Source organism: Lepisosteus oculatus, chromosome 1 (assembly GCF_040954835.1).
Source record: "Lepisosteus oculatus isolate fLepOcu1 chromosome 1, fLepOcu1.hap2, whole genome shotgun sequence".
Classification (NCBI taxonomy): Eukaryota; Metazoa; Chordata; class Actinopteri; order Semionotiformes; family Lepisosteidae; genus Lepisosteus; species Lepisosteus oculatus.
Window position 1 is genome coordinate 69,615,700 of NC_090696.1, and position 24,701 is coordinate 69,640,400.

General features: G+C 35.1%; 1 protein-coding gene across 1 annotated transcript in view; it reads right to left on the reverse strand.

The window, feature by feature from the left end:
* LOC102683509 (phospholipid-transporting ATPase ABCA1-like) overlaps positions 1-24,701 on the reverse strand; it is a 310,746-nt gene that overhangs the window by 234,141 nt on the left and 51,904 nt on the right. Inside the window, exons 6-9 of the mRNA XM_069192079.1 lie at positions 21,584-21,711; positions 8,852-9,049; positions 2,707-2,793; positions 1,215-1,416 (exon numbers count right to left, since the gene is read on the reverse strand). Of these exons, the coding sequence (XP_069048180.1) occupies positions 1,215-1,416; positions 2,707-2,793; positions 8,852-9,049; positions 21,584-21,711 (615 nt within the window). The remainder of the gene's footprint in view (positions 1-1,214; positions 1,417-2,706; positions 2,794-8,851; positions 9,050-21,583; positions 21,712-24,701) is intronic.

Below are 24,701 nucleotides of genomic sequence, written 5' to 3' on the forward strand. Positions count from 1 at the left end.
TTTTGAGAAATGCTATAATGTTTAAGTTTTCTTTATTGATGAAGATTAATCCTTAACATAGTCCTCGTACTTCTTGCCATCAAATGTTAAACCATGGTTGTTAATGATACTGCATATTTTAAGCATACTGTACGCAAGGAATGTAGGCCTGTTTTTTTCACATCCCTAAATACACAATGTCTTTCCTATTGCATGAGAAATATGCACACATGAAGTGTGCTATATCCTTTTACAGTATAACATATAGAAACTATATTATTTGACTGAATTTTAATTTTCTTTGGTACATTTTTCTTTATTATTCTGTACTTTTGACTGGACTAAATTAATGTTATATACTGTATCTAAAATATTCCACTGAAATCTAATGAAATATATATTTAGTTTTTAATGAAACTTTTAACACCAATAAAAAATAGATCATTTTTAGCTTTATAAACAGATAAGAATCTGAAAGTATGTATAAGGAAAAACATACCATTTTGATTTTCTGACCCTGTAGTGTAATCATTAAACTTCCATTAAAGTATAGTGAATAACAAAAATATATTTGTGCTGAATATTCTTTGTACCTGAAATTATCAGTATAAATCCATAGACTTCTTTAAGCCTTACGGGAAATGATGGTGAATATTATTATTGTTGTTGTTACAGCTTGGACCTACGTTTTATACAAGCTGATTTAGTCATCAAGACCTCTTCAGAAATGTATTTAAGCAAATCCTTAAAAAACATAAAAAGGGGGTTGACATGGAAGATATGAGAAAATCTCTGTATATTTCACTTGGTCACCAGGAGCATTCCATGATCACACTCTCATGGAACAAGTTCAAGTCAGTTACAGTCAAAAGCCTGAGGCAATGCTGGTGTTGAATGGGTTTCAGTCTTGGGTATCAGCTGCTGGTTATGCAGAAACAATCCCTGTAACTTGCAGCATTTTCAGTGACAGGCACAGCACTCCTCCAGAATTAATGCTAACTGTCCTGTAGAATCTGTGGGATTTACAGTGTGAAAAGGGACAGATCCCCCCCACCACAACCACGCAAAAACCAATAGAAAAATTGCATACTCATCACCCCACCAATGGTAGCATGAGGGTTATACAGTATAGATTACCTGTTGATTGTCAGCTATTAGTTTAATTTTGGTATCCTTGTATTAGGTCAGAATCCAAACAATAATAAAAGAAACACTGTAAGAAGATATAAGCTTACTGGAATTGCTGTTGGTAGAATTTGTGTCACTTCCATTGATCCAATTACTTTGAGGTTTAGAGCTGTTAGAGTAGCTGTTGTTTCCTTGGCCAAACACTGCATCCTTTCCACAGAGTAATGTATTCAAACTGCCAAACATATTGCCTGTGAAATCTAAGGAGGAACCCAAACTTAGCAGTGCAGACTTCTGAAGCTTTGAAATCTAAAGACAAAAAAAGCAATGATCTATTAATATTTGTGTTTGCATATTAATACATTGATGTCATTTTTATTGTAGTTGAAAAGGCATACAGTGCAACATACAGTAAGTGTCACACAAATCAATTGATAATAAATACATGGACTGAAATATGAATGAACAATCCTAATCCATTCCTTAACAACAAAAAAAATATATATTTAAATATTTATTTATTTAAAGTTAAATACGTGTTTGTGATGTAGTGAAATGTGACTCTCTGAGGAATGCACTATCTTGGCTTAAAACTCAAGCTCAGTGGTGTGAACTTGAGTCAAGATGACTGCTTGACAATAGAGAGCAGTAGCAAAGGTACAGTAGTTGCAACTGGCCAAATTGAGTCCATAGCACTCGGAGTGAATGGAGCTGTTAGGGTAGGCTCTCCATGGAGTTACCCAGTCATATAATACCAGGCAGAGAGAAAGGATTAAATGAGTCTGAATTATCGACTCCATTGCCTGGCAATGAAATTGAGGAGTTACTGTAGTAGCAAGAGCACTGTATGAGAGGAAACAAGACCTGGGGTTGGAAAGAGGCTGCTCAGTCTTCCCCAGAAGAGCTAGGATCTTGAAGGGGTTCAGAAATAGTATAATGGAATAAAGAAAGAGCACTTAAAATGCTGGATAGTCATGCAACATGCCGCTAGTAGTACAAGGCAGAATTGTCAGGTGTAAGGATTTGCTTTGTCACATTATTATATCTCAGGAATGTTTCATAAAAATTCATAAACCTGCCTATTTCACAAAAAGGAAATACCAAAAACTGGCAAACAAACTACCTGTTGATTAAACTCAACTCCCCCAAATCATTATCCTATTTAAGTTACCTGCATTGAATTTTGTACCTATAATTTTATAATACTAAAATTATAGGTACAAATACAAGGATGTTTTGTAGTATTTATTACAGTATATACAATGCCCAACAGTCACTGTATATTTAAATCTGTGCTATACAAAAAGTCACATCACCTCATTCTATAAGAGTGGAGATTTTTGCTCCTTGCGCTTTCCTGAGTGCTTTGTGCAGTATATTGATTAATACAAAAATCAGGCTACAACGGCTGACACTTGTCATGTGGAGTGACTTAGCTGAATGATTATGTTTAATGAAGATATATTTATGAAACAAATGGCTAAATGCATCTACAATTCCATGGTATTAAATATAAAGATGTTGTTATCTAGCTGGTTATGTTTATTTGTTATAAAATTAGATCTCTTTGAAAAAAATAAATTTGAGATTACAACAAACCTTCTCAATTACTGGTAATACATCAGATGTTGTGTTTCCAATTAATGGAAGAATCTCTCTGGGGTTTATAGCAAGAGCCCTGGGTATCTGAAAAACAGGAGACAGACACGTCACACTAAATGAAACAAGTCCATGGGTAGGTAATTACTGTTCTACTATTGTCCCACACAGTAGATGCATTGTAAGCTTGTGAAAATGCTGGAATTGATTTTATTCAACTGGCTTGCTAGAGAGCTCACATAGGCTACAAAAATATTTATAAAGCCAATATTACAGTTTTGTTATTGGATTGATATTAGAGAAAACACAATAGACCAGAAATGGGCAACTTCACCCCCACATGCCTTAAGGGGCCTTTGTCCTTTATGTTTGATTCTACTGCTGATCCTATCAAGTAATAGAGTTAAATATCTGTATAAGAAGTCAAACCACCTTTAAATGTAGGTCATAATCGCTAGCTAATTGATAACTACTTGTAAAGTCTGAGTTACCCATTCCTGTCACAAACAGACTGCTTCACAAAAAATCCTTAAATTACACAATAGGGATGAATTTGTGTTTCCATAACAGTGGTATTCTAAATGGAATTCCAAACAGACTAAAGAAGTGTTTACATAATTAAATTCTTCATTATGATTATGCCTCTAGGATTCCCTGTTGACCTTCCGTCCTTTTAAATCAGATACTTCAACTGTATAGAAACAATAAACTCTGAGACATTCTAGATTCAAGGGGACAAGTCTTAGAGCTTAGTGCAATTATAGCAATAGGCTGCCTGTTATTGAGTTCTGAACACATTAATTTCAGCTGCCTAGTTTTAACCAAGGCAATATTAGAACAAGTAAATGGACCTGATAGGAGAATAAAAAAACAGCTTCTTTTACTACCAGCTTTGTGACAATGAATAAAAAACAACTGCTAAATTGGCAAATCAGGTCATATGTGCTGTGGCTTGTCAGTGTCTGTGACTAATTAGGGACCTTCAGCACACCATGATTTCCATCTGGTGAAGTTTGGCTTTAAGTTAAACTTGTATTGTCATGTTGAAATTCTGCAACTTTGCTTCCTAATTTATCCTTAATACTTAAAGCAGCAATCTAAGGAAACAAAGGACATTGACAGAATTACAGTCTAAAGGTATTTTTAACTCTACATTTGGATAAAGCAGTCATGATAATTCTTGTTCATTGACAGCTGTGACTACAGTATGTTGTTTTGTTTTTTGATATGCATATTTATGATGATGATGGATGAATAAGCATTTGGAGATGTTCAGATTATATTCAGATTGTTTTCATTGTTTTCTCTTGGAAATTTTCATTTTGCCTAGGCAAGTGGTTTTAAATGCATATCACTGTTGTTTACATGACCATAATTTATTTTTTCGTTTTAACTGATATAATTATTCAATTAAAAATGTGACATTTTTCAAATGTATTTTACACATGATGAACATATTTTAAAATGGTTATCTGTGCATAACATTGACCTGAAGTACTTAGCAGTAAGTTTTTCTGTGAATTAAATAATCAGACCAGCTAAACATATAAAGAGGAGAAATGCCAAGTCGGATAATATATATTGAGTAAAATGGTCAATGACAGTGAATTTCAGCCAATGATGATTCATGCCATCACTGAACCCCCTCTCAAAATAGTTCAGAGGCCACAGAATGCTGATACTCAGTCAACATCTTATTTTTGTGAACTGCAGTGCTGCCCTAATAACAGCCATAATAACAAATAACTATGTACGAATAGGGTAGCACCATCTTTGCCACGTATTTAACCTGCTGTTTTTATGGAAGAAATAGTTAAGTCAGATATTGCTTCTTTATATTATGTCTGATAACACAAGAAATGCATTTGATCAGAATTTGCTACAATTCTTTATCATATAGCAGTGTTAGTTTTAAAGATATTGACATAATTTCATATATTCTACAGTTGAAACCAATCGTATACTCCAGTTCAGATATTCCTGTATCAAAGTTCTTAGAAACGTTTTACTCCTTGCTTCTCACGTATTCCTGTCTCAGTACCACTTCCTTTTGATATTGTCCAACTCCGTCCAGAAAAACTAAAAATCTTCAAGATAGTAGCACGACCGGTACCAAAGGTTTTTCTACACGTCAACACATTACCAATGCTGATCCACATAGACTGAAGAACCCAACTGCCAATATTATGCTCATATTCTATTTGCACAGCAACTAAAATTACAGTATACTGTATGAAGAACAATAATTTATTTCAATTTCCTTGTTATTTTTTTCTGTTATTGAGCATTAATCATGTACACAGTATGAGTACATTATGCCTTTTTTATATTTATCACATTGCCGGAAATGTCATTTATTTACACAAACAAATCTTTATAACACAAGAAAAAAGTGGACTCAGTATGGTAACTCTAAACTTTAGGCATGCACTGAAAAAGTTTGGTGGCATAGAACTTGAATTATTTTTTAAAAAGAGCAGATGTGCAGCCTGTTTTGCTGAAGTAGCTAAAACCCCAGAGAAATATAACACTTTGGTTTTCATTTCACTACTACTCCTTTGTTTTTTATGTCCATCAGGTGCATGAATATTGCCTTAGCAATTTTAAATTCTGCATACAGTATGTCAACCAGTATCATCTGTAAATTGGTAGAAAATGTGTCTTTATTTCAGTAATCAAAGTTTACCTCCTTTCACCTAATTATGTTCTGTCAGAAACTGACCTTAATTAAAAACACTCTCTTAACCTAAAACCATCCCTACAGTCATTTTAGGTGAGATAAAAATAGACCTTGTTAATAAAGCATTGTGTTGGCTAATTTAATTTAGAATTGTTATAGCCAAAAATGTTATAGAATTATTCCAGCAAAATTTAAAGGTACACTATTTTTAGTTTTCCTTTCCTCTAAAAAATATAACTTCTTTCAAAGCAAAGTAAAAGGCTCTTCATCAAATGGAATTTGTAATTAAGTTATTAATGAACATCACATAAAAGAATGGGTAAATAAAAAATTGCCCTCTTTGTACCTTTTATTATTCTAGTCTATAATTTTGCATTGTAATCTTTAAGCAAATTCCAAAAAGTGCTTAAATGTGGTAAATGTTAAGCTTTAGGAAGTTAAATTCGTAAGTTAAACATTTTAAGAGAAAATAAGGATTTTTAATTTGAATGAACAGTAGCTGAAACTACATTCACGCCAAGGTATTTAAGCCAAAGAAACAGTGTGCGGCCACCTCTACAGCATCAACTTTCACTTCTACTAATTTGTGTCACGTATGTTTAGCACCCTTCATTTCACTTTGTTTCCTTTATTAGGGATGTAATGGATTTTGAGTCACTGAGGTTTCTTAAATGAAAAGTAAAAGAAAACTTTGAATAGCTGATTTCACTTGTTTCCACAGCTTTCAAACAGGGAATTACAGTATAAGATGCTCTGAAAGAAAACATTTTCACTGATGACAAATGTACAAGGAAAGCTTTGGTTCTCAGCATCTGAATGGCATAACTGTGTCCATGTCTGGCTATACTATTAGTTGATAGTAGTCAGGATACCCCAAAACAGCAATTGACCAAGTTTAACCAGATTGAATGGGCTTGGGTCAGGCAGGGTTTCCTTGAGTTATATACTGTACAATAGCAAACCAGATCAGATATGAAGTACAACAATACTAGGCCTTTAATATTTCATTTATTTGCTTTGACCAGTGTAACACACAGAATCATCCACATAAAATTGTATTAACAAAATACTACACAAAAGCAAAAATTGATCTCATTTAGGATAGAAAACATCATGTAAAAAAGAATGAAAAGAGCTCTAAAGACATGCTTATGACATTTCAACAACAAAAACTAAAAAATGCTATTTATTTTGAGTGGTACACATTTATTCAGTGTACCAAAGACTGGTGAGCAAAATGTATGGTGGCAGGCTATTGCTATTTCTTTTTTCTACACTGGTTGACTAAATAAAATATTTAAGGTGGAACCACTGCTTGATTGCACAATTTAATAGATTCTGGTTGATGAAAAATCTTAATGTTGCTGATTTAAACATTTTTTCCATCTCATATACTGTACCTGTATGCATCTTAACTACCTTTATAGGACAGTATACAAGGTGACCTTGATGTATACAATGTATGAACAATGAAAACAGAAGATATTTTTGTAAAATGGATACATTATTAACAGAATACTGTATGTACAAGTGTTTTATTTAAGACACATTTAAAAGTAACATATTCCATGATGGGAACCAAACTCTAAATGGATTTTACACACAACAGTTTTAATCTGATGAAAACCTAGCTTGAGTCAAAACAGCCATTTCCATTACTGTTTTTATCTAAAGTAACAAAATGGGAAAGTCTTGCCTTCCTGATTGCATTGTGTCTTTTCAAGATGCTTACTCTCTGTGACCCTGTAGATAGACTGTGAAAAATCTTTTCTGCTAACCCAAGAATCACTTGCTAAATTTTGTTAGATTCTCGTATTGCACAAATCTATGGGTGTTTGGTATAGTACTTTTTCAATTAGCTTCTGTTATTACTCATTTCTGTGAACGGGGATTAAATGGAAAATAAGATTATCATACTATATAACGGAACAAGTAATAGGTTTATTCCATGCTGAAAAGAGAAGAAAGAAAACACAACATTTCGGCCTTGTAGCCTTCTTCAGGTGTGAGATAGACAGGGCAGTAAGCAAAAGTAATGTAGCAGGAGAACAAAAGCTGGGAGAGAGGAGGAGCGGGAGGAGGGAGCAGGGGACAGACAGAGTGGCCAATCAGGTAGTGTGAAGTCAGGATAGGCGAGAAGAGGTATGAAATGAAAATGACAATGAAAAGAGAATTTAGAAGAAAATCAGTCTGTCATTGAGAGAGGGGGAAAGGTTGCAGGATAATTTTAGTTTCAGTAGTCTTTCTGATGTGGGAGTTAGGAAAACCATCTTTGAGAACACAGACGGAGAGCCTCGACAGTACTACATAATGTATTTGTAATCCTTAAATTAATTAGTATGTAATATCTCAGACATGCAATATATTTATATCATTGACAAATCCTGATTTTGTTTATCAAAGAGGTGTAGGAAAATTGTTTATATACTTTCAGAAGCATAGAAATCACAAAAGCAGACTGATTATGTCTCTTGAATTCGCTAACATCAGATGTTGATCAAGATAATGAAACAGACTCAGGATAGAACAGTATGCCTCAACAGCAGTTTCAGCAATTCTTCAGCTGACACAAAGCTGTTGATTGTGCTGTGAGTTGTTTAAAATACATTGAGTTTTGGGTTTGCTTTCTGAATTAAAATTTGGCGTTTTAAAGTTTTTTAACCTGGTGCCTTTAAGAGATTAAGTTTCAAATTCAGTCGATTGCTCCTTCTAGTGCTTTTTTTGGAAGACTATAAACACCTTCTGCTCACATCATTTCTGATGCAATGAATACTAACAAAGAAGCTTCTAGATCATGCTGTAAATGAGTGAGGGGTTGCTATCCAAAAGCAGAATGTACACTACAGTCCTCCCTTCCTCTGCACTCTTCACTCACTGCCCCTCTCTGACTACCAAGGTCAATGTGTGCTGTAATTATTTCTGCACTGATTGGGATGAAGTGAACAAAAACACCTTAGGGTTATATACCTACCATGTTATTTAGTTTAATATCAATTGTTAAGTCCTGTAATTACAGAAGTGTTGAGCACTTCAAAAATGATGTATTGAGACATATCATTGGCAGGTGGGTAAAATGTTTCCCTATAAAGCCACTTCTGCAATCATTCCACATGTATTTAATTACTCAACGTGTGTCATTCCTTCTATTTGTGATTATAAACGTTTGTGCTAAATTATAAATTCAAGTCCTGCTCACCACACACTGAAATACAGTCTGAAACTGGATTTCATGCTAAAAGAGCATAGACATGTCTATATGACCATGCTAATGTTTGACGTTACAAAGCTTTCAGGTATAAATCTCTTTTTTCATCTATTTCAAACTCACTTGTATTCATTAGCACAAGGTTTCATGAGGTTCCCCTATTAAGACACTATGTTTTCCCTAAAATGCAATTTACTTCTATAAGTTCATGTATAATAGAAGTTAATAGAGATTATATATTGTACTAAAAATAGACTTACCGCCATAGATAGCTTTGACATATTGAGATTTTTCAGTAAAACATCCCTGGTTGTCTCCAGCTTTTGTCGGGAGAAAGAACAACTTATGTTCTGGAAAATGTCTTGAGCTGCTGAAGAGTTCAACTGTATATATTTTTTCAGTTCTGTTTTGTTACAGAGGATTGTGTTTAGGTTGTCATCCATGGAAAGACTTAATACCTAATGAACAGATGAAAAAATTAAGAATGTTATAAACAACAAAGGAACATGAAATTCATCACTTCATTTCTAAAATACTAACTGATTCCAGACCTATAGTTCACTAACTGAAAACAAGTGTTAACAGATCAGTTTCAACAAAAGTATTAATTCATATCACATAAATTATCCTCATTGCTCTGATTATCTTTTTCTGTAACCTCCATACAGACCAATAGCCATTCTGTTTTTATTTCAGTTGACATATTTTTAAGTAATCTGATTTTCAATTTTAAGATTACACAGTACCTTTAACCTGCTAAATCTCTCTTTTTTATGATACTCTTACTTACTGTAAATGTGCAAAGAATAACTGTATTTTTCTTACTTACTCCCAATTCTGTAAGATTCTTGTGTGCTCAGTAATGTCTACTCTACTTTTAGAAAAATGTAAACTAATAAAAACCGTCGACGACCTAACACTTGGTGGATCATGAAGAATTGATTAATTATTACAGCACTTACAAGTGCTCATGCGGGTTTAGAGGATGAATGAGATTATATGCTCTGCTATGTTTCATTGCAAAAACCAGATATCAGCCTCACAGCTCCACCAGGTGCCAGTAATACCCAGGGGAACGATAATTCCCAAAGCTCACATTTAGTGTGTTCCCAGTCCTTGTACACTCCAAAAAACCCCAGACAGAAACTGGGAGAGGGACCACCCCCAAGCCCCACGCTTACATGCAGGATCTTTAACTGTGATTACCGAAATGAGCAAGAACATCAACAGTACTATCAACAGGAATAATAGTTCATAATGAACAGCAGACCTGTTTGACGTTGTTTTCATCGTGCTTGGATAATCTAGTCTGTAGGAGCCCAGGATGTTATACTATTAATTACATAATAGTAACACACAAATATTAAACTTGCATGCCTTTGAGATAAACATTACCTCTTATTTATAAAACAACAAGGACTGCCCATTTAACAATTACATAGACGACATCATACATGTACATGTTTTAATGTCCAAATTAAAGTTTCTTATCTTTCAATAAGATAAAAATTGGATTCAATTATTTCTCATGGTTCATCTCGTCACACTCTGTAAAAAAAGTACAGTACTCTTTTAGTAGAAACTATCTGGAAATTAGTTTTTCATATTAAACGGTTAGGTGATATCTTGTAAAAACTGAAAAGTTTTAAAGCACAAGTCCTTAGACAAATTCAGAAGCAAAGAAAACAAGTTGTATGTCCAGAAAGGGTTTACCAAGACAGGTAAAACTACAGTACTTTCATACTACAGCAAATGCAGAACAAAGTTAATGGAACATGTGGTTATATGCATATGCAGTAGATGTCACAAGATGTACAATATTCCACAAATATTGAGTAAGGGTAGGGCAGATGCACACCAATATACTACAAACACAAAAAAAAATTAAAAGCATATCGTTGTTCAACCCAGGTATTACAGATCCCAATGGTTAAAAAACAACATGGATAGCATTCTAGAGCTCCGTCCTAGACACCTTACAAACAGGTTCCCAGAGTTCCTTTTTATTTTCATGTGAAAAATCAATTTTCATATGGATATACTGTATGTTATACAGTATGTTTATGTTTATAGTCAGAACTACTGTACATGACAGTGGTTATGTACATTAAGTCAATTTCTTAACATTGTCTAAAAGTACTAATAGAAGAGCCGGTATACAGTACATTGGAGGAGTAACAACACAGCAAACTGACTTGTCATTGCAAAGTCAGAGAGGTCACTGTTAATAAGTCAAGTACTTTTTTCCTGACCGCAGCTCACCTTTCCCTAGGAGCACTCAGTAAATCATGCACATCCTCACAGTCACAGCTGACTCAGACTTAAGGCATGTATGCTCTGTGGGTGATTTCATTAATGGATTACCACAGACATCTGTATTAAGACCACTGCTCTTGCTAATTCATATCAATGATCTAGATTCTTGAGTATTTTGTAAATATGTGAATTTTGCAGATACAAAATAGAATTACAGTATCTAACACTCTAATAACTGACAAGGAAATTGTAAAAGACTGAGTTAAAATTAAATACTGCCTCTGGTATTGAGACTGCTATTGAGATTAATAAGACACATTTTAAAAACGTTATCTTCAGCAAATAGAGAGGTAGGAGAAGGTGGGTGAATTTTGGAACACTGGCAATCTTGTACGATTGATAGCTCTTGTAGATTGATAGATAACAGAAAAATATTTAAGGACTGTTCTATGTTAGCTTGAGAAAAATACAACGAGCATCTCCGTGTTTCGTCCCCATGCGCATGAAATAAAAACTTAAAACTTGAAACAGGGAAAAAGGTAAACTTGCGGATTGCTAAAGCAGGTACTGTAAGTCCCACACTATTGGTGAATGTGTTTACCGTTGGCAAAAGAGCCGACACATATTGTGTGGAGAAAAAGTTGCTAAACAGCTCAACCTGCTGTCCCCTTCGAATGACAGTCACTCGTAGATGTATTGATATGGCAGATGATGTCAAAAGTACGCTGATAGAGCGTGTTAGGATGAGTAGATGCTTTTCACTGCAATTAGATACTGTAAGTCTGTAGATGTCGTTGATTTGTCCAATTTGCTCATTACATTACATATGAGTTTGAGGGCATGTCTCATGAGGAATTTCTGTTCTGTAAGCCGCTACCCACAAGAACTACAGGAGAGCGCATACTGTACAGTATTTCAGCTTCTGAATTAAATTATTAGTTATCAGGGGTGATACTTGGTCCAAAGAGTTTGAGAACCACTGCTATCCTATTAAAGCAGAGAGAAGTAGCTACGGAGAATAAAATATCAACGTGTTTGCAAAACTGAACTTTTTTACAGTTTAAAAATTCATAATATTTTCTGTAAAAACACAATTTCATTAGGCTACTTCAGATTCATACTGTATATATTGAGCTCGAGAGCGCTACAATATTCTAAGTACGAAGTTTTGCTATAAAGCTTTTATTTCGTCACCCTATTTCGACTGATGAATATTCATTTATCTGTGTTGTATTTTGTACATTTTTTTATGTTAAATAGTATGCGTAGTTAATAGTAAAAAGCCTTGACGTATTGTCAAGTTGACCTTATTTGGTTTATTTTGAATGAATGTGAATGAACGCGTTATGATCCTCCTACTGTCATTTGTGTACTTTATGAACAGGCTTTATGAACTGTATTTAGTACTACAAAAGTGTGATTAAACAGCAACATTGCTAAGATTTTTTTTTGTTTACTTCGTCCGTTTTGAGTCGAGCCTGCTCAACATGAATGAACAATTTGTGTCACTACTTTTATACAGAGACAGACGATATGAATTAAATTTCATGAAGCTGCGAGCTGAGAATGAAAAAATATATTTTTTAAAAAATTACCTGCCGATATGCATTTACTATAGCCACTGAAAAAGCAGCATCAACGACGTCCCTTTACCCTTTTTATAACGATACGTCCTTGAATGAATACTGGCGCACTTGACGTCCACACCTGTGCTTCAGAAGTGCCGACATGGAGGAAGGGCTAAGGGCGCAGTGTGATAATTGGGACATGGCCTAAGTGTGACCATATACAATCTGAAACAACTCAATAGTCAAAACTCTCAACAAACAATTGACACCTGCAGGGTTAACACATTTGGGTAATACTGAGAATGTAATACAATAAACATAATTGTATTTATTCTTTTTGCATCATTCTATAAAGTGTATTTAGTCATATTTAGAAGATCGATTGTAGAAACTGCAGAAAGTCAAGCATACAAAAGAGATTGTTCAGACTTCACTAGAAGTAGAGTGTTGAATTTTGTGGCATTGTGCATTCTTGGGTTCAACAGTCACCACTTGGTGTTTATGAGGACATCCTTAATTGCACCTATTTGTACTAATCTCATGCATTTTGTCACGATTATAGTCCCCCCTCCTTAAGGGTTCTCCAGCCCTTTCACTTGAGACTTTATTCTGCGCACCTGATTCCTATTCCCAGCCCACCTTAAAAGCCAGGCGCTGACGCTCATCCGGGCTCTGCATCTGGTTTCTGTGCCGTGAGAGTCCGGGACCTGGAAGCTCCTGGTCCCGTTAAGGTTTTAATCTCTGTTCCCGTTCCCGTTCCCGTTCCTGTTCCCTGTCCGCCGGTTCTGACCCGGTTTCTGGTTTTAATTCCTAGTTTTGATGGATCTCCTGGTTTTGGACTTACCCATTTGTTTTGGATACTCTCTAAGGATTACTCTTTTGGATTGTTCGCCTCGGCCACACCTCCCCCGTGCACCAGCGCACCTTGGACACGCCCCCCTGTCTTCAGCCCCGTATTCCTGCATGACGTTTCCCCAGTGTTTCCCCACTTTTTTGGATTGTGTCGTCCGCATAGGGTCCGGAAAGAACTGTTCGTTACACATTTGGGGAACTAATCCCAACTTTACCTACAGACAGTACAATACATTTCATTTGTTGCTCCTGTCTACTACAAATAGACAAATTTAGAACCCTGCTCTCCATTAGGTTGCAGAATCACTGGTTTGATTCTGTCATGATATTATACGACATCATACTAGCAGTTCCTGATAGTACCCTGGATCAGGACAACCTTATTGCATTATTTCTGTGCACTGCTTTAGTGCTTTTAACAAATATCAATAAATTTGAATCTGGAGGCTTCCTGAAACTGCCAAATGCCAAATCATAATAGACAATTACATTTACAACTTTTCTACATATTTATAGGATTTGATCAAATTTAAGCACTATTAAGATCGTAAATGACATTATTACATCCATATGATGGTTATTTGTTTCTTCACATTTTATTTATTAATGTTGATTTCTGTCAGCTTTTGCTTTTCTAATAAACTTTTAATTACATTTCATCAATGAATAAATTTGCATGGAATTTAATCATATTTTCTAATTACTAATGAACAATTAACACATAAAAAAATCTCTAACAGTGATACGAAGTTTCACAGTGATACAAAGTTTCACCTGCTTCATGAATTCACAGCACAGATAACAATAATGATATCAGAGCACAAGCTCTTATTTTCTTTAAATGACAATGCTTAAATGCCAATACTTATACAGAGTTCTCCGTGGTTGACTGATGTTAGGCTTAGGATTTATTAAGCACTTATTAAATGGACTTTCAATATTTTCGATCTGCTGATGGGGGCCTGGTGCACATGCTTCAACTACAGTTTCAACTTTTTAGCTTTTTTTGCTCAAAAGAGCTTCAAGCTGGCACATACAAAGTCTGTTCTGGGATTTTTAACTGAACAACTGTTTCTCGGTCACCACAGTCATAGTAGCTACTTAAAAATGAACAATGTAGTTCACTGAGTAGAACACTGAGTGCAACTTGAAAAAGACACTGATTCCTTCTGCATTTTGTGTCTATGGGACTCTGCCTTTGGCCCCTTGTAGCTGTAGCGCTGCAGTACAGTACATGCAGTCAGACAGCATGCTGTGGCAGGAAAGGAAACTAGAGAATGCTCAGGTTAGATCCAGGGAACACAGTGAAGAACAAATTAAAGCAAAGGGCAAAGCAAGGAGACAGTAATAATCACAAGCAGGGTCCAAGGCTGAGAAAATTTGGAGACGTAATCGGCACAAGGGGTGATCCGACAGAAGAGGTAGAAAGCAAAGCAGAAGCCGGGATAATGAAGCTAAACCCAGGAGTAAGACTCGAGGGGCTCAGGGACAAAACACTTTGACAGAGCCACGAATTCTATCAGATACAAGTATTTATCTTCTGAATCACCTGAAACAGATGTGATAGTAAATTGACTCCAAATGATTCAATTTTCCAGTTAAATCATTTCCGGGGCAGCCAGCACTGGGAGGTTTGTTGAAGAGTGATTAAAGCTGGCTTGGTCCACTGCTCTTCAGCAAGGGTGGACATCAGAATTTATAGTATGTACAGAAAAACTATAGGTTCAAAAGCATATGAAGGATTGCTGAAATGCAGAACTCTCTCTTAAGCAAATACAATGATTTAATTTAAACTGTTTTTCATTTTAAATGCATTCATTCATACCATGTCATCATACACCTGCAGTTTCCCATTATCCTTTTGGCTTTTCTAGGTACTGTACCTGCTGCCCAAGTTACTACACTTGGATGCATCTTGGGGAACACAGATCAGATTCCTGCATTTGACTTCTTATCTTTCTGTTTTCATAGTCTAGGCTCAGAGTATTTTGCATAACTGTATTGTGCTCAGACTAATACTATCATAATCCACACCAAAACCTGTGATGCACCTCAAAATTCACTACTGTAGATTATCTCAAAGTCCCCTGTAGCCTTCTTGAGTCCCACTGGTCTGTTAGCCAGCCCAGTCCGCCTCTAGAAAGAATCCCTTTCAACAAAGTTCTTTTCTCCTTCCTTTCTGAACCTAATTTGTTCAGAGGCACTCCTCCATAGCAAACACTGACATCCCTGATACAGCAACAACCAGTTAAGTATGGTACTCTTTCCCTACCCAAGTTTATACACAGACCTCTCTATTTGGAATAATCTCTTGTAAACCACTTGATTACTCTCAGACGCATAGTTCATTCAAGAGAGTGCTCATCCTGAACAGTTGTTTTCCCTGTGAAAGTGGAAAATCCATTCACTCATAGTGTTCTACACATTCATTCCATTTGGAGTAGCTGAAATCATTCAGCCTAGTTGCATTTAATTCTACACCTTCCAAATACTCTTCTTGGCTCAAAGTCACACCATTGCCCAAAAAACCAAAGTGCTCATGATCCATGAGAGCTATCTCTCTCTCCAACATACTGTACTACCTTATTTAAATAGCTGGAAATACATTAGGCTATCCATGAGATTTGATTTTGCAAAAGATATTACACAAGTATTTAGATACTTCCAATACCTGTTTATCATTTTGTATATGTTTTTTATATTGACTTTGATTCATTCAATTCCAAATGTTAAAATCAATCTGAATCATAGCATTAGCTGTCAATGTGGATATCAATGGGGATTAATTAAATTGTTAATTGTAGATTTTCAGGATAGCACACAATTTTCGTCTCTTCCAATAATCCAAGCCACCACAAGGAGATAATTTTTATGGAAGGAGCTACAGAGGCCTTTGCCTCTTTAGGATAAATTACTATAAATTATCATTTCAGATTTCTTATCTATATTATCATTACATAGCATCTACTGTATGTGTATACAGTATACATTGAGAAGTTAAACAATGATTTTAAGATAAAGACCACCAATGTACCATGACCAAAAGTAAGGAAAGCGTTTTTTCACATTTTGCATTGTTCCGCTCAAAAAATTGTAACCATACAGTCATCAAATTATAAAACAGAAAAACATTAAAATGCAACAACTGCTACTGCTTTCAATATTAATTTACATTTTTAATGGATCTCAGTATACACTGACTCCTACAATTATTTCCAATGCTCCTTGCCCTACACTTTTCACACCACTGATCTAACAGGACTATTTTACTGCTCCAAAGTCAATTATTATTCTCTCATCACAAACAAAAGCATTTTCGTTTCAGTGGAACTAAATACAAATAACTGAAATTGAGTTGTTTCAGGATCTCTGCCAAGACTTGCTACTTTGTGGGTGTCGAAGGGGATCGATTAAATAGCTTTTGAGAGAAATTCAAGGTGGTTCACAATTTTCTTTTGCTTTTCAAATGATCCAAACCACCCCAAGGGGAGAATTAAGTAGTGTAAGAGCTATAGAGGCAAAGTGCAGAAAGTCAGAACTTAATTGTGTATACTCATCAGCATAGAACCAGAATGAAGTTGAAAAGAAATTTTCTGATTAAAACTCATCAGTGCTTGCTTTGCTGTCAACATGCAGTCCTTACCTTCTTAAATGACAGCAGCTTCTTGGATTTGTGGGTAATTTATTCATTAGATTAAGAGGCAGAGAGATGCAATAAAATTTAGTATGACTGTGGTGTGAAGGGTGGGTCAAATTTCCCTCTTATATATACATCTCCAAAAAAATATAGTATGAGAACTGCAAATGATTGTGTAAAATACAACTTCTGTCACTGGGAAATCCTTACAGTTAATTGTAAAAGTAATTTCACATTGAGTTTTAAAAAGTTTAAATTAGACAAAATTCACACAAACTATGTACATTGAAACCATGAAACTACATTTTATTAAGAAAAGTAAAAAAAAAAGTATGCTTTAGGCTTTTCTATATTCTATGTTTGGATATACTGTAAGTTTAACCTTGAAATTAAACTCATATACTCAGCATAAACTCTTAGAATTACTTGAGAAAATACACTATACTGTATGTACATGTATAATACACTAAATACTAAATATGTATTTTACACCACTGTCCTAATTGTTTTTACACTACTCAACTGAAATGTTTTTTGGCTGGTACAGCCCATTTACAATGATTAAAATGAATATCTCAATGAATGAATAAAATAAAGACTGAATCTTCACCAAGTTCTTACCCAATTAACAACACAAAATGAGTTTGTGAGTTCACAGATTGCTATAATAGTTGCAGACAAACTCTCAGCTGTTAAATATTCAACAACTGACACACACAGCTGGAGAGAACAAAGTTGCCCACCTGGAAGACAGCACCCTTTGAACCAAACCAATACAGCCAAATTATTTTTTCAGAAGATACTGTACAGTATGTCTGTGTGAAATTGTCCAGTCACTTTTTATTTCAAAAAATGTTGTATGGTTTACAACTTTGGCACTTTCAATATTGGTATTAAGGTATAATGAGCTTAAGAGAGATCACTTTGTTGGCCATACCTGTATACAATTTCTTGTATTAGGAATTTGTTTTTTTCGCATACCCCAGCTTGCTCTCCATGAGACACACAGACAGGCAGAAAAACTTGGGGTAAGAGTACAGGGTCAGCCATTTATACAGCACCACTGGAGCAGTTTATGTTAAGGGCCTTGCTTAGGGGCCCAATGGAGTAGGATTCCTCCACCAGCTGCGGGATATGAACCGGCAGCCTTTCAGCCAGAGGTGCAGATCCTTAGCCACAGAGCCACAACAACACCCTGGTAATAAATTACTTTAATAGTTCATTTATATTTTGAGTGGTTTAATGTGTTTTATAACTAATAGCTCAGGTAAACTTACAGCCTTGGTTTTAGTTTACACCAGTATAACATTCAAACTATATTTTTAATCTCCTGACTTGTCTGGTGGATCACCTTGAGTTTATTGTGATCCTGGTTACAGATATGAAAGCTGTCATGAATCATATTCTCAAAGATCAGAGTCAGAGAGGAAGAATGTAATCTCACTTCCTATTGATAATTACATCTGGCATTTACGTCATTCACAAAGTGTACCATGTGTCTCATCTCGGTATGGTAAGGTTTTTTCTGTGTGTTGCATTGAGATGCTACCCAGATCAATATTGGACTGCCAGGCCATGCCAGTTTCTCCAAGTGTTTAAAAACTAAGGGTTTGCATGATAACTTTTGACATGTTAATACCCCATTATTGCAAAATACAGTAGGATGCTTGGGAAGCAATCACTCCATGGTAGAGGGTCTTACTTTTGACTTTGGCTCAGTCAAGGACCTTTGCATTCAATAGTATAAAACAAAGTTTTTGCTTAAGATAATTCTTATTTTGAAGATAATGATCTGGAAATAGAGTGAGGTTTTCTTAAGCAGGTTAAAAATGTTCAAGAAAAGATAATCACTTTTTATTAAATTTCCTGGATAGCCTAATGTCTTCTGTGTACATCTTGGCTGAACTATTGTTTAAACAGCAGCAGCAGACCCAGCCATTTTCTAGTGTTGAAATCCCATAGCACTGTAAATATTCCCATAGTTTGAGAGGAAAAGGAGGAAACAGTGTCAGATGCTGTGCAAATAAAATCCACATTTTGCCTTTAATTTTCCAAATTCTATAGTTTGGACATCCAAGATGATAAGAAAAAATGTGCGAGATTTCTCCAGTCTCTTCATTTTACTTTGCTTTCTTCTGAATCAGTTCCGAGGTAAGGGAGGGAGATTCAGATATCACAAAATATAAATTTCTTGATTTTGATCACTTGGCATTGATGGTATTCCTCCTAAAACTCTTTACTTAAAATTCTAGACTACAAACCTTCAAAAATAGCGTTAATAGGCAGCAAGTGTTTTTTCTTCTTTGCTTTTTCTGAGGGAACTCATCAGGGATACCAGCTTTCATCTCTGTTGTTTGTCTTGTCTTTGGAATCTAGTTGAAGCTCAAGCTACCCATCAATCTGTTGGTTTTATCTCTGCCCTCGTGTCTATTAACAAAATTCAGCGTTGTATATCACTCAATGCTTATGATAAATTGTTATATGCAGAATATGTCACCTAGTGTCTCTCTGCCTCATCTGCTATATCTGATGATTTGCATGCTCTACCATCCATGTTCAGGTACTGAGAAAAGTCCACAATATATTTTGTAATGATTCTGGTAGGTACATGACTACATCTTAGATTCTCTGTGTTATACCATAAAAAAGATCTATGAGATCTTAGGTTCATCAAGCTTTCATATCCCTTCAAATATTCCTTAGTTACACTTCTTCCTGCAAAACAACAACTCTAATACACAGTGTTAGTTGGCAGAAATAAATCTGGTTGGGTGGCCTCACTGTGGCTTAAAAGATTTCATTGGGTACCTGTACATCCACATTAGCTCTTGGTAATAGCATTTAGCTTTATTAAATGTTATTTAGATGGAGATTTCAGTCCATGGTACCAGGGGCAGTGGAGGTATTGAGTGCTGCTTCTGATATGGTCAAGTGTTTATTATATTATATTTTTAACAATTTTGGTGTGATTTCACTTCTGGAGCCTCTTAATTTGGATGTTTGGAGGGAGGTATCATGATTGGTAAGTTGGAAAAATTTATGAAGTGAGAGAATTTTTTTTCTTCACTTGATTTACAATATGATAAAAAAGATGTTTCCATTAACTATCTACATTAACCCGTTTCACCTGAAAATGGTAATACAGTGTAAGAGATACAGTTTCACTACATAAAGAATATTTCTGGGTGGAGGTGCTGAAGGAGAACATCCAGACTAAAGCCTGGACAGAATTAAAAGTCCTTTTCAGCCAAATAAGCGAACCTGAATGTTTAATCTGGAAGAGAGAAGTTTACACAGATATTTGAACCAGGTTTTCAAGATCCTGAATGATACTATTTGACCTGGAGATATCTTAGAAGTCAACAGGGATATCAGAACCTGGGGAAACAATTGTAAATTAAATGTACTGTATATATCATTTGCGCTCAGCATTAAGGACAGAAACCAGAAGGGGGTACAAAGTGAAAGATGTTGAAATATGAAATGTTGTTGAAGCTGCCTCCAAGGGGTCCTTTAGGAAATGGCTTCATGGCATTCTTGGATAATGAAAGCATAAAGAAAGGTTACAATGAGAAAAGACCATCTGGCTGCTAATGGCTTAATGATCCAAAAATACCATCATGCCGTTTTAAAGGATCCCTTAGTGGACAGTTTAACAATTTGGATAGGAAGTTTGTTCTAGACTTTCATGACCCTCTGTGTGTAGGTGTCTCCTGTGTACTGTCCTGAATACTCCAGAATTTAATTTCCACTTATATTTACTATTATATATTGAACTTGAAGAAGATAACCATATGGACTTGGTCAATGGCTTTTCACAACACAGGAGTTTACATACCCCCAATTAAACAAAAAAAAGGTATCATATAATGAAAGTATAGCATGTGTTCACAGGAAAAAAAAACAGTCACTTTTTGTTATAAAATACTGCATGATCTTAATCCTAATGATGTTGTTAATTATTATGCAGTATATAAACAAGTTGTTTTGATATAAGACAGATAATGTTGTGTGTTGCAAAGCAGCATGGCAAAATCAGTACACTGCATCCAGGTATCTGCTTAAATATAAAATGTTATAAAATGGATAATTATATTTGAGCCTTAAGATAATAAATATAACACAACTTTCCAAAATGTTCAATTTAAGATCCTAAAGCAAGACTGTCCTGCTTTTTCTTTTGGGACACTTCAGCCGCCTCAACTTCTCCAGTACCAGTTCAATATTTGACCAAGGACTGTCATCTGGGCAAACTGAGACACTGATATTGCTCATTTGTTATTCATGTAAAGTTTCTAGGACCCAAAGAACGTGTATTGAAATCAGTTGCTGGATTAATTTTAAAAATGTGTATTTTTATGGAAGACCGGGTTATGAACTTTTTCAGTCAAATTTGCTGTTTCCAATTAAAATTGTGCCCCTTTCAAAAACGAATCCTATTATTGTGTTAGTCATTTGTGCTTATGCTAATGAATAAAGTGCAGTATCTATACCACACAGATAATACAGCTTTCTTTTACAAAAACATTATTTGAGAACATTTTTTAAAGCAAAATACCAAGTTAGGCTTTACTTTATGTTTTTCTCCATGGTTTGAAATTAAGTATGGCAAATCAATTTATATTTTAAAGGAAACCCACATCACATAGTGTACTGTAAAGCTAAAAACATAGGCCTACCTTATTTGGGAAAATCTGTGCTGTTTTCATCTCCTCTGCAACAAAAGTAGGGACTGAAAGATTCTCTTTTAAGTACGTTGTGAATGTCTCATTTTCATTTAAAATGTTTTTCAGTAGTATTGGCTGACCTAGTAAACAAACAAAAAAAGTTGTTAGAATCAACACCCAAAACCACTCATACTCACACAACTTTCATAATGCTTGCACATGGAAGGGGAGGAATTCCATTATTTAGTAGTTCACTGAAGTGGGATCTCTGTGGGATCCAGGGACTTTCCTGCCTTCTGATCGTTGTTTGCCAAGATAGGCTCTGGCTCCCCTGCAATCCTGAATCTGATGTGAGAAAATGGATGAATGGATGGATAAAGTGGGATTTGCCAATGAAGCATGGATTCTGAGGATTTAGGAAACCTGCCACAAATTCAGATTTGGATGAATCTCAATTTACAGCAGGTTCATTAGTCCTGGAATGTGGAAATTCTACTCATTCATAGTTTGTAACTGCTGCTCTAAATATGTCTTGATATTTGGTTATGTAAAAAAATCTCCCTGTATAATTTCAGTGATGGAGCAAAGTCACAGTTGGGTGTGCCCCAAATCTTGTCTTTTTAGGAAAGAATTCCATTTAACCTCTCCTGGCCTGGCTGTTTCTTTGAACAAATTTCCTTTGCCTTGGTGGATCAATATAGAATGGAGTGGTTGCAATCACCTTATTAATTTTATATTTATTTTAATGTGACTTTGTTCTCTGCAATGTTATGAAGATGACAACAAACATTTTTTTGACAAGCTACATCCCAATCCATAAGTCATTCTTTTTTGTGATGTTTTCTGTTCCTATCTAGAGTATGAATAAATCCAGAAAGCACTGCAGTTATTTATCTCCATACTATTTTATTGAGCTAAGCCATTTGTAGTACTGTTTGTACTAAGCATGATTGCAAAAACACATAAAATGGGTGTGTAATTCACTTGTGCAACATTAATAAAATGAAATTGCTTCACTATTGTTGTCCTTTATATTTATTGATATCCCCTAGTTAAAAGAACCATACTGCTCCATTCTTCAAAGTGTTTATGATGTAATAACATTAATCTATGTCTAAAATGAAATAAATGTTTCCAACACTAAGATGAATACTCATTTTCAAAACACTATCAATATATGACTGTATTAAGTAATGTAGCAAGTTAAATCCATCAGTGTGACAAAGCAATGCTGCAAGCCAGTTAAATGTTGGTTTCTAGCATGTGGTGCAATTATTTTATTGACCAGCATTACTCCCTTTACTTGATTTGCACCTCAAATACTTGTGCACGTTATCTACTTTAATAGTTCAGGTGGGTAGCTGCATAAGCATACTGTACATAGGCTAAAAAGGAACAAGTAATAGGTTTATTCCATGTTGAAAAGGCTCCACAGCCGAAACATTGTGTTTTCTTTCTTCTTTGCAGCATGGAATAAATCTATGACTTGTTCCTTAACTAATTGTAATATGAGCTCATCTTTGCTTAGATCATCAATTGTGTGTGCCGTGCATTTTATGCTGGTAAAGCCCAAGACTTCACTTCTCCAGGACCCTAAATGCACAAAAACACAAAATGTGTTAAATAAGCACCAGTGCTGAAACATACAATAACAAAATATCACCACATTTAATTTTTATTCCACAGCAAAACCTGCAACTGAAATAGCTGTGTGACATAATATTTATAGGCATTTAAATCAGCTTATTATTGGTGCTCATATAGATGTCAGGGCTGCATTATATATATGAAAGACTTTACAACTAGGCAGTAAACTCCTTTGTTCAATAAAGAGAACAAAAAGCAGTGTGTTTTGCCATTAGTTTGGAAATGCTGATGCTGATCCCCTGTTTTGTATCTTGCTTTTTGTGTTAGAGTTTGCTTTTTTTTTCCTTTTTCAGTTTGTGCATTTACCTTATTAAATAATTTTTTAACAAAGTTTTTTCAACACTCTAGAAAAATAAACAGCACAATGAGTGTAGGCATTTCAATATGTTCTGTATTGACACTGTTTCAAACAATGGAGCTTTTAGGTTTTTACAGACTATGTAGTAATCAAAACTAAAAATAGAAAATATATTTATTATGAAGAAAAATTATGTTTTAAAACTAAATGACGGCCATACAGTACACTCACCTTAGGACTAACAAGAAAACATAAAGTATTAATCCTACCACTTAACATGGTATTACCACAAATTTGTAATAATATTATAAGTAATATTGCTAGTCTGCACTAATTTGAAACAGTGAGATTGATCAAGTATAAAAAGCCCAAATAAGCACCATAAAAGAATAAACACACTTACAAAAAGAAAAGTCCTCTTTGTAAGTGTTCTCATATTTTTACATTTCTACATAACTTCATAACATAGACTGAGATAATTCAATCCAGTATTTTTGTTTTTCTTGTGATTTTTTATTGTGTTATAGAAAGTTCAGGACAGGGTTGCACAGTGGTTAGCAGTACTCTCTTCCAATTCCGGACCTACTGTAGTTGCTATCGGTTCTTCCAGTTATCGTGTAGGTTTCCTAATGGTGCCCTGGTTTCCTCCCACAGTCCAAAGACATACAGTACAGTACTGGTAGGTTAATTGGCTTCAGGAAAAATTGGCCCTGGTGTGAGTGTGTGCGTGTCTGTGTTTTCTGTCTGTGTCTACCCTGTTGGATGGCACAGGCGTCCCATCCAGGGTGTATCCCGCCTTGTGCCCATTGTTTGCTGAGATAGACTCTGGCTCCTCCATGACTTTGAATTGGATCAAGTGCTTAGAAAATGGATGGATGGAAGTTTCGTGTATTCCATGTCTGTAAAACATTCTACGTCAAAACAGCACTGATCACAGATTATTTTTCAGGACACACCCATCTAAAGTGTGGATTAATAGAGATGTACAGAGTTCTTCAAATCTGCATCATTAGAATTGCAAATGTATTTTTTTAAGTGGAAACACTCAGTGTACAGTATAAGAAATACAATTTTGGAAAACCACTCCTACCTGTTGTGCATTAAAGGTGGTATGTCATAGACATGTGCAATAAATTTCAACACTGCTTAAGTCAGATTCTTTTACCAGAATAATATGAAGGAAAT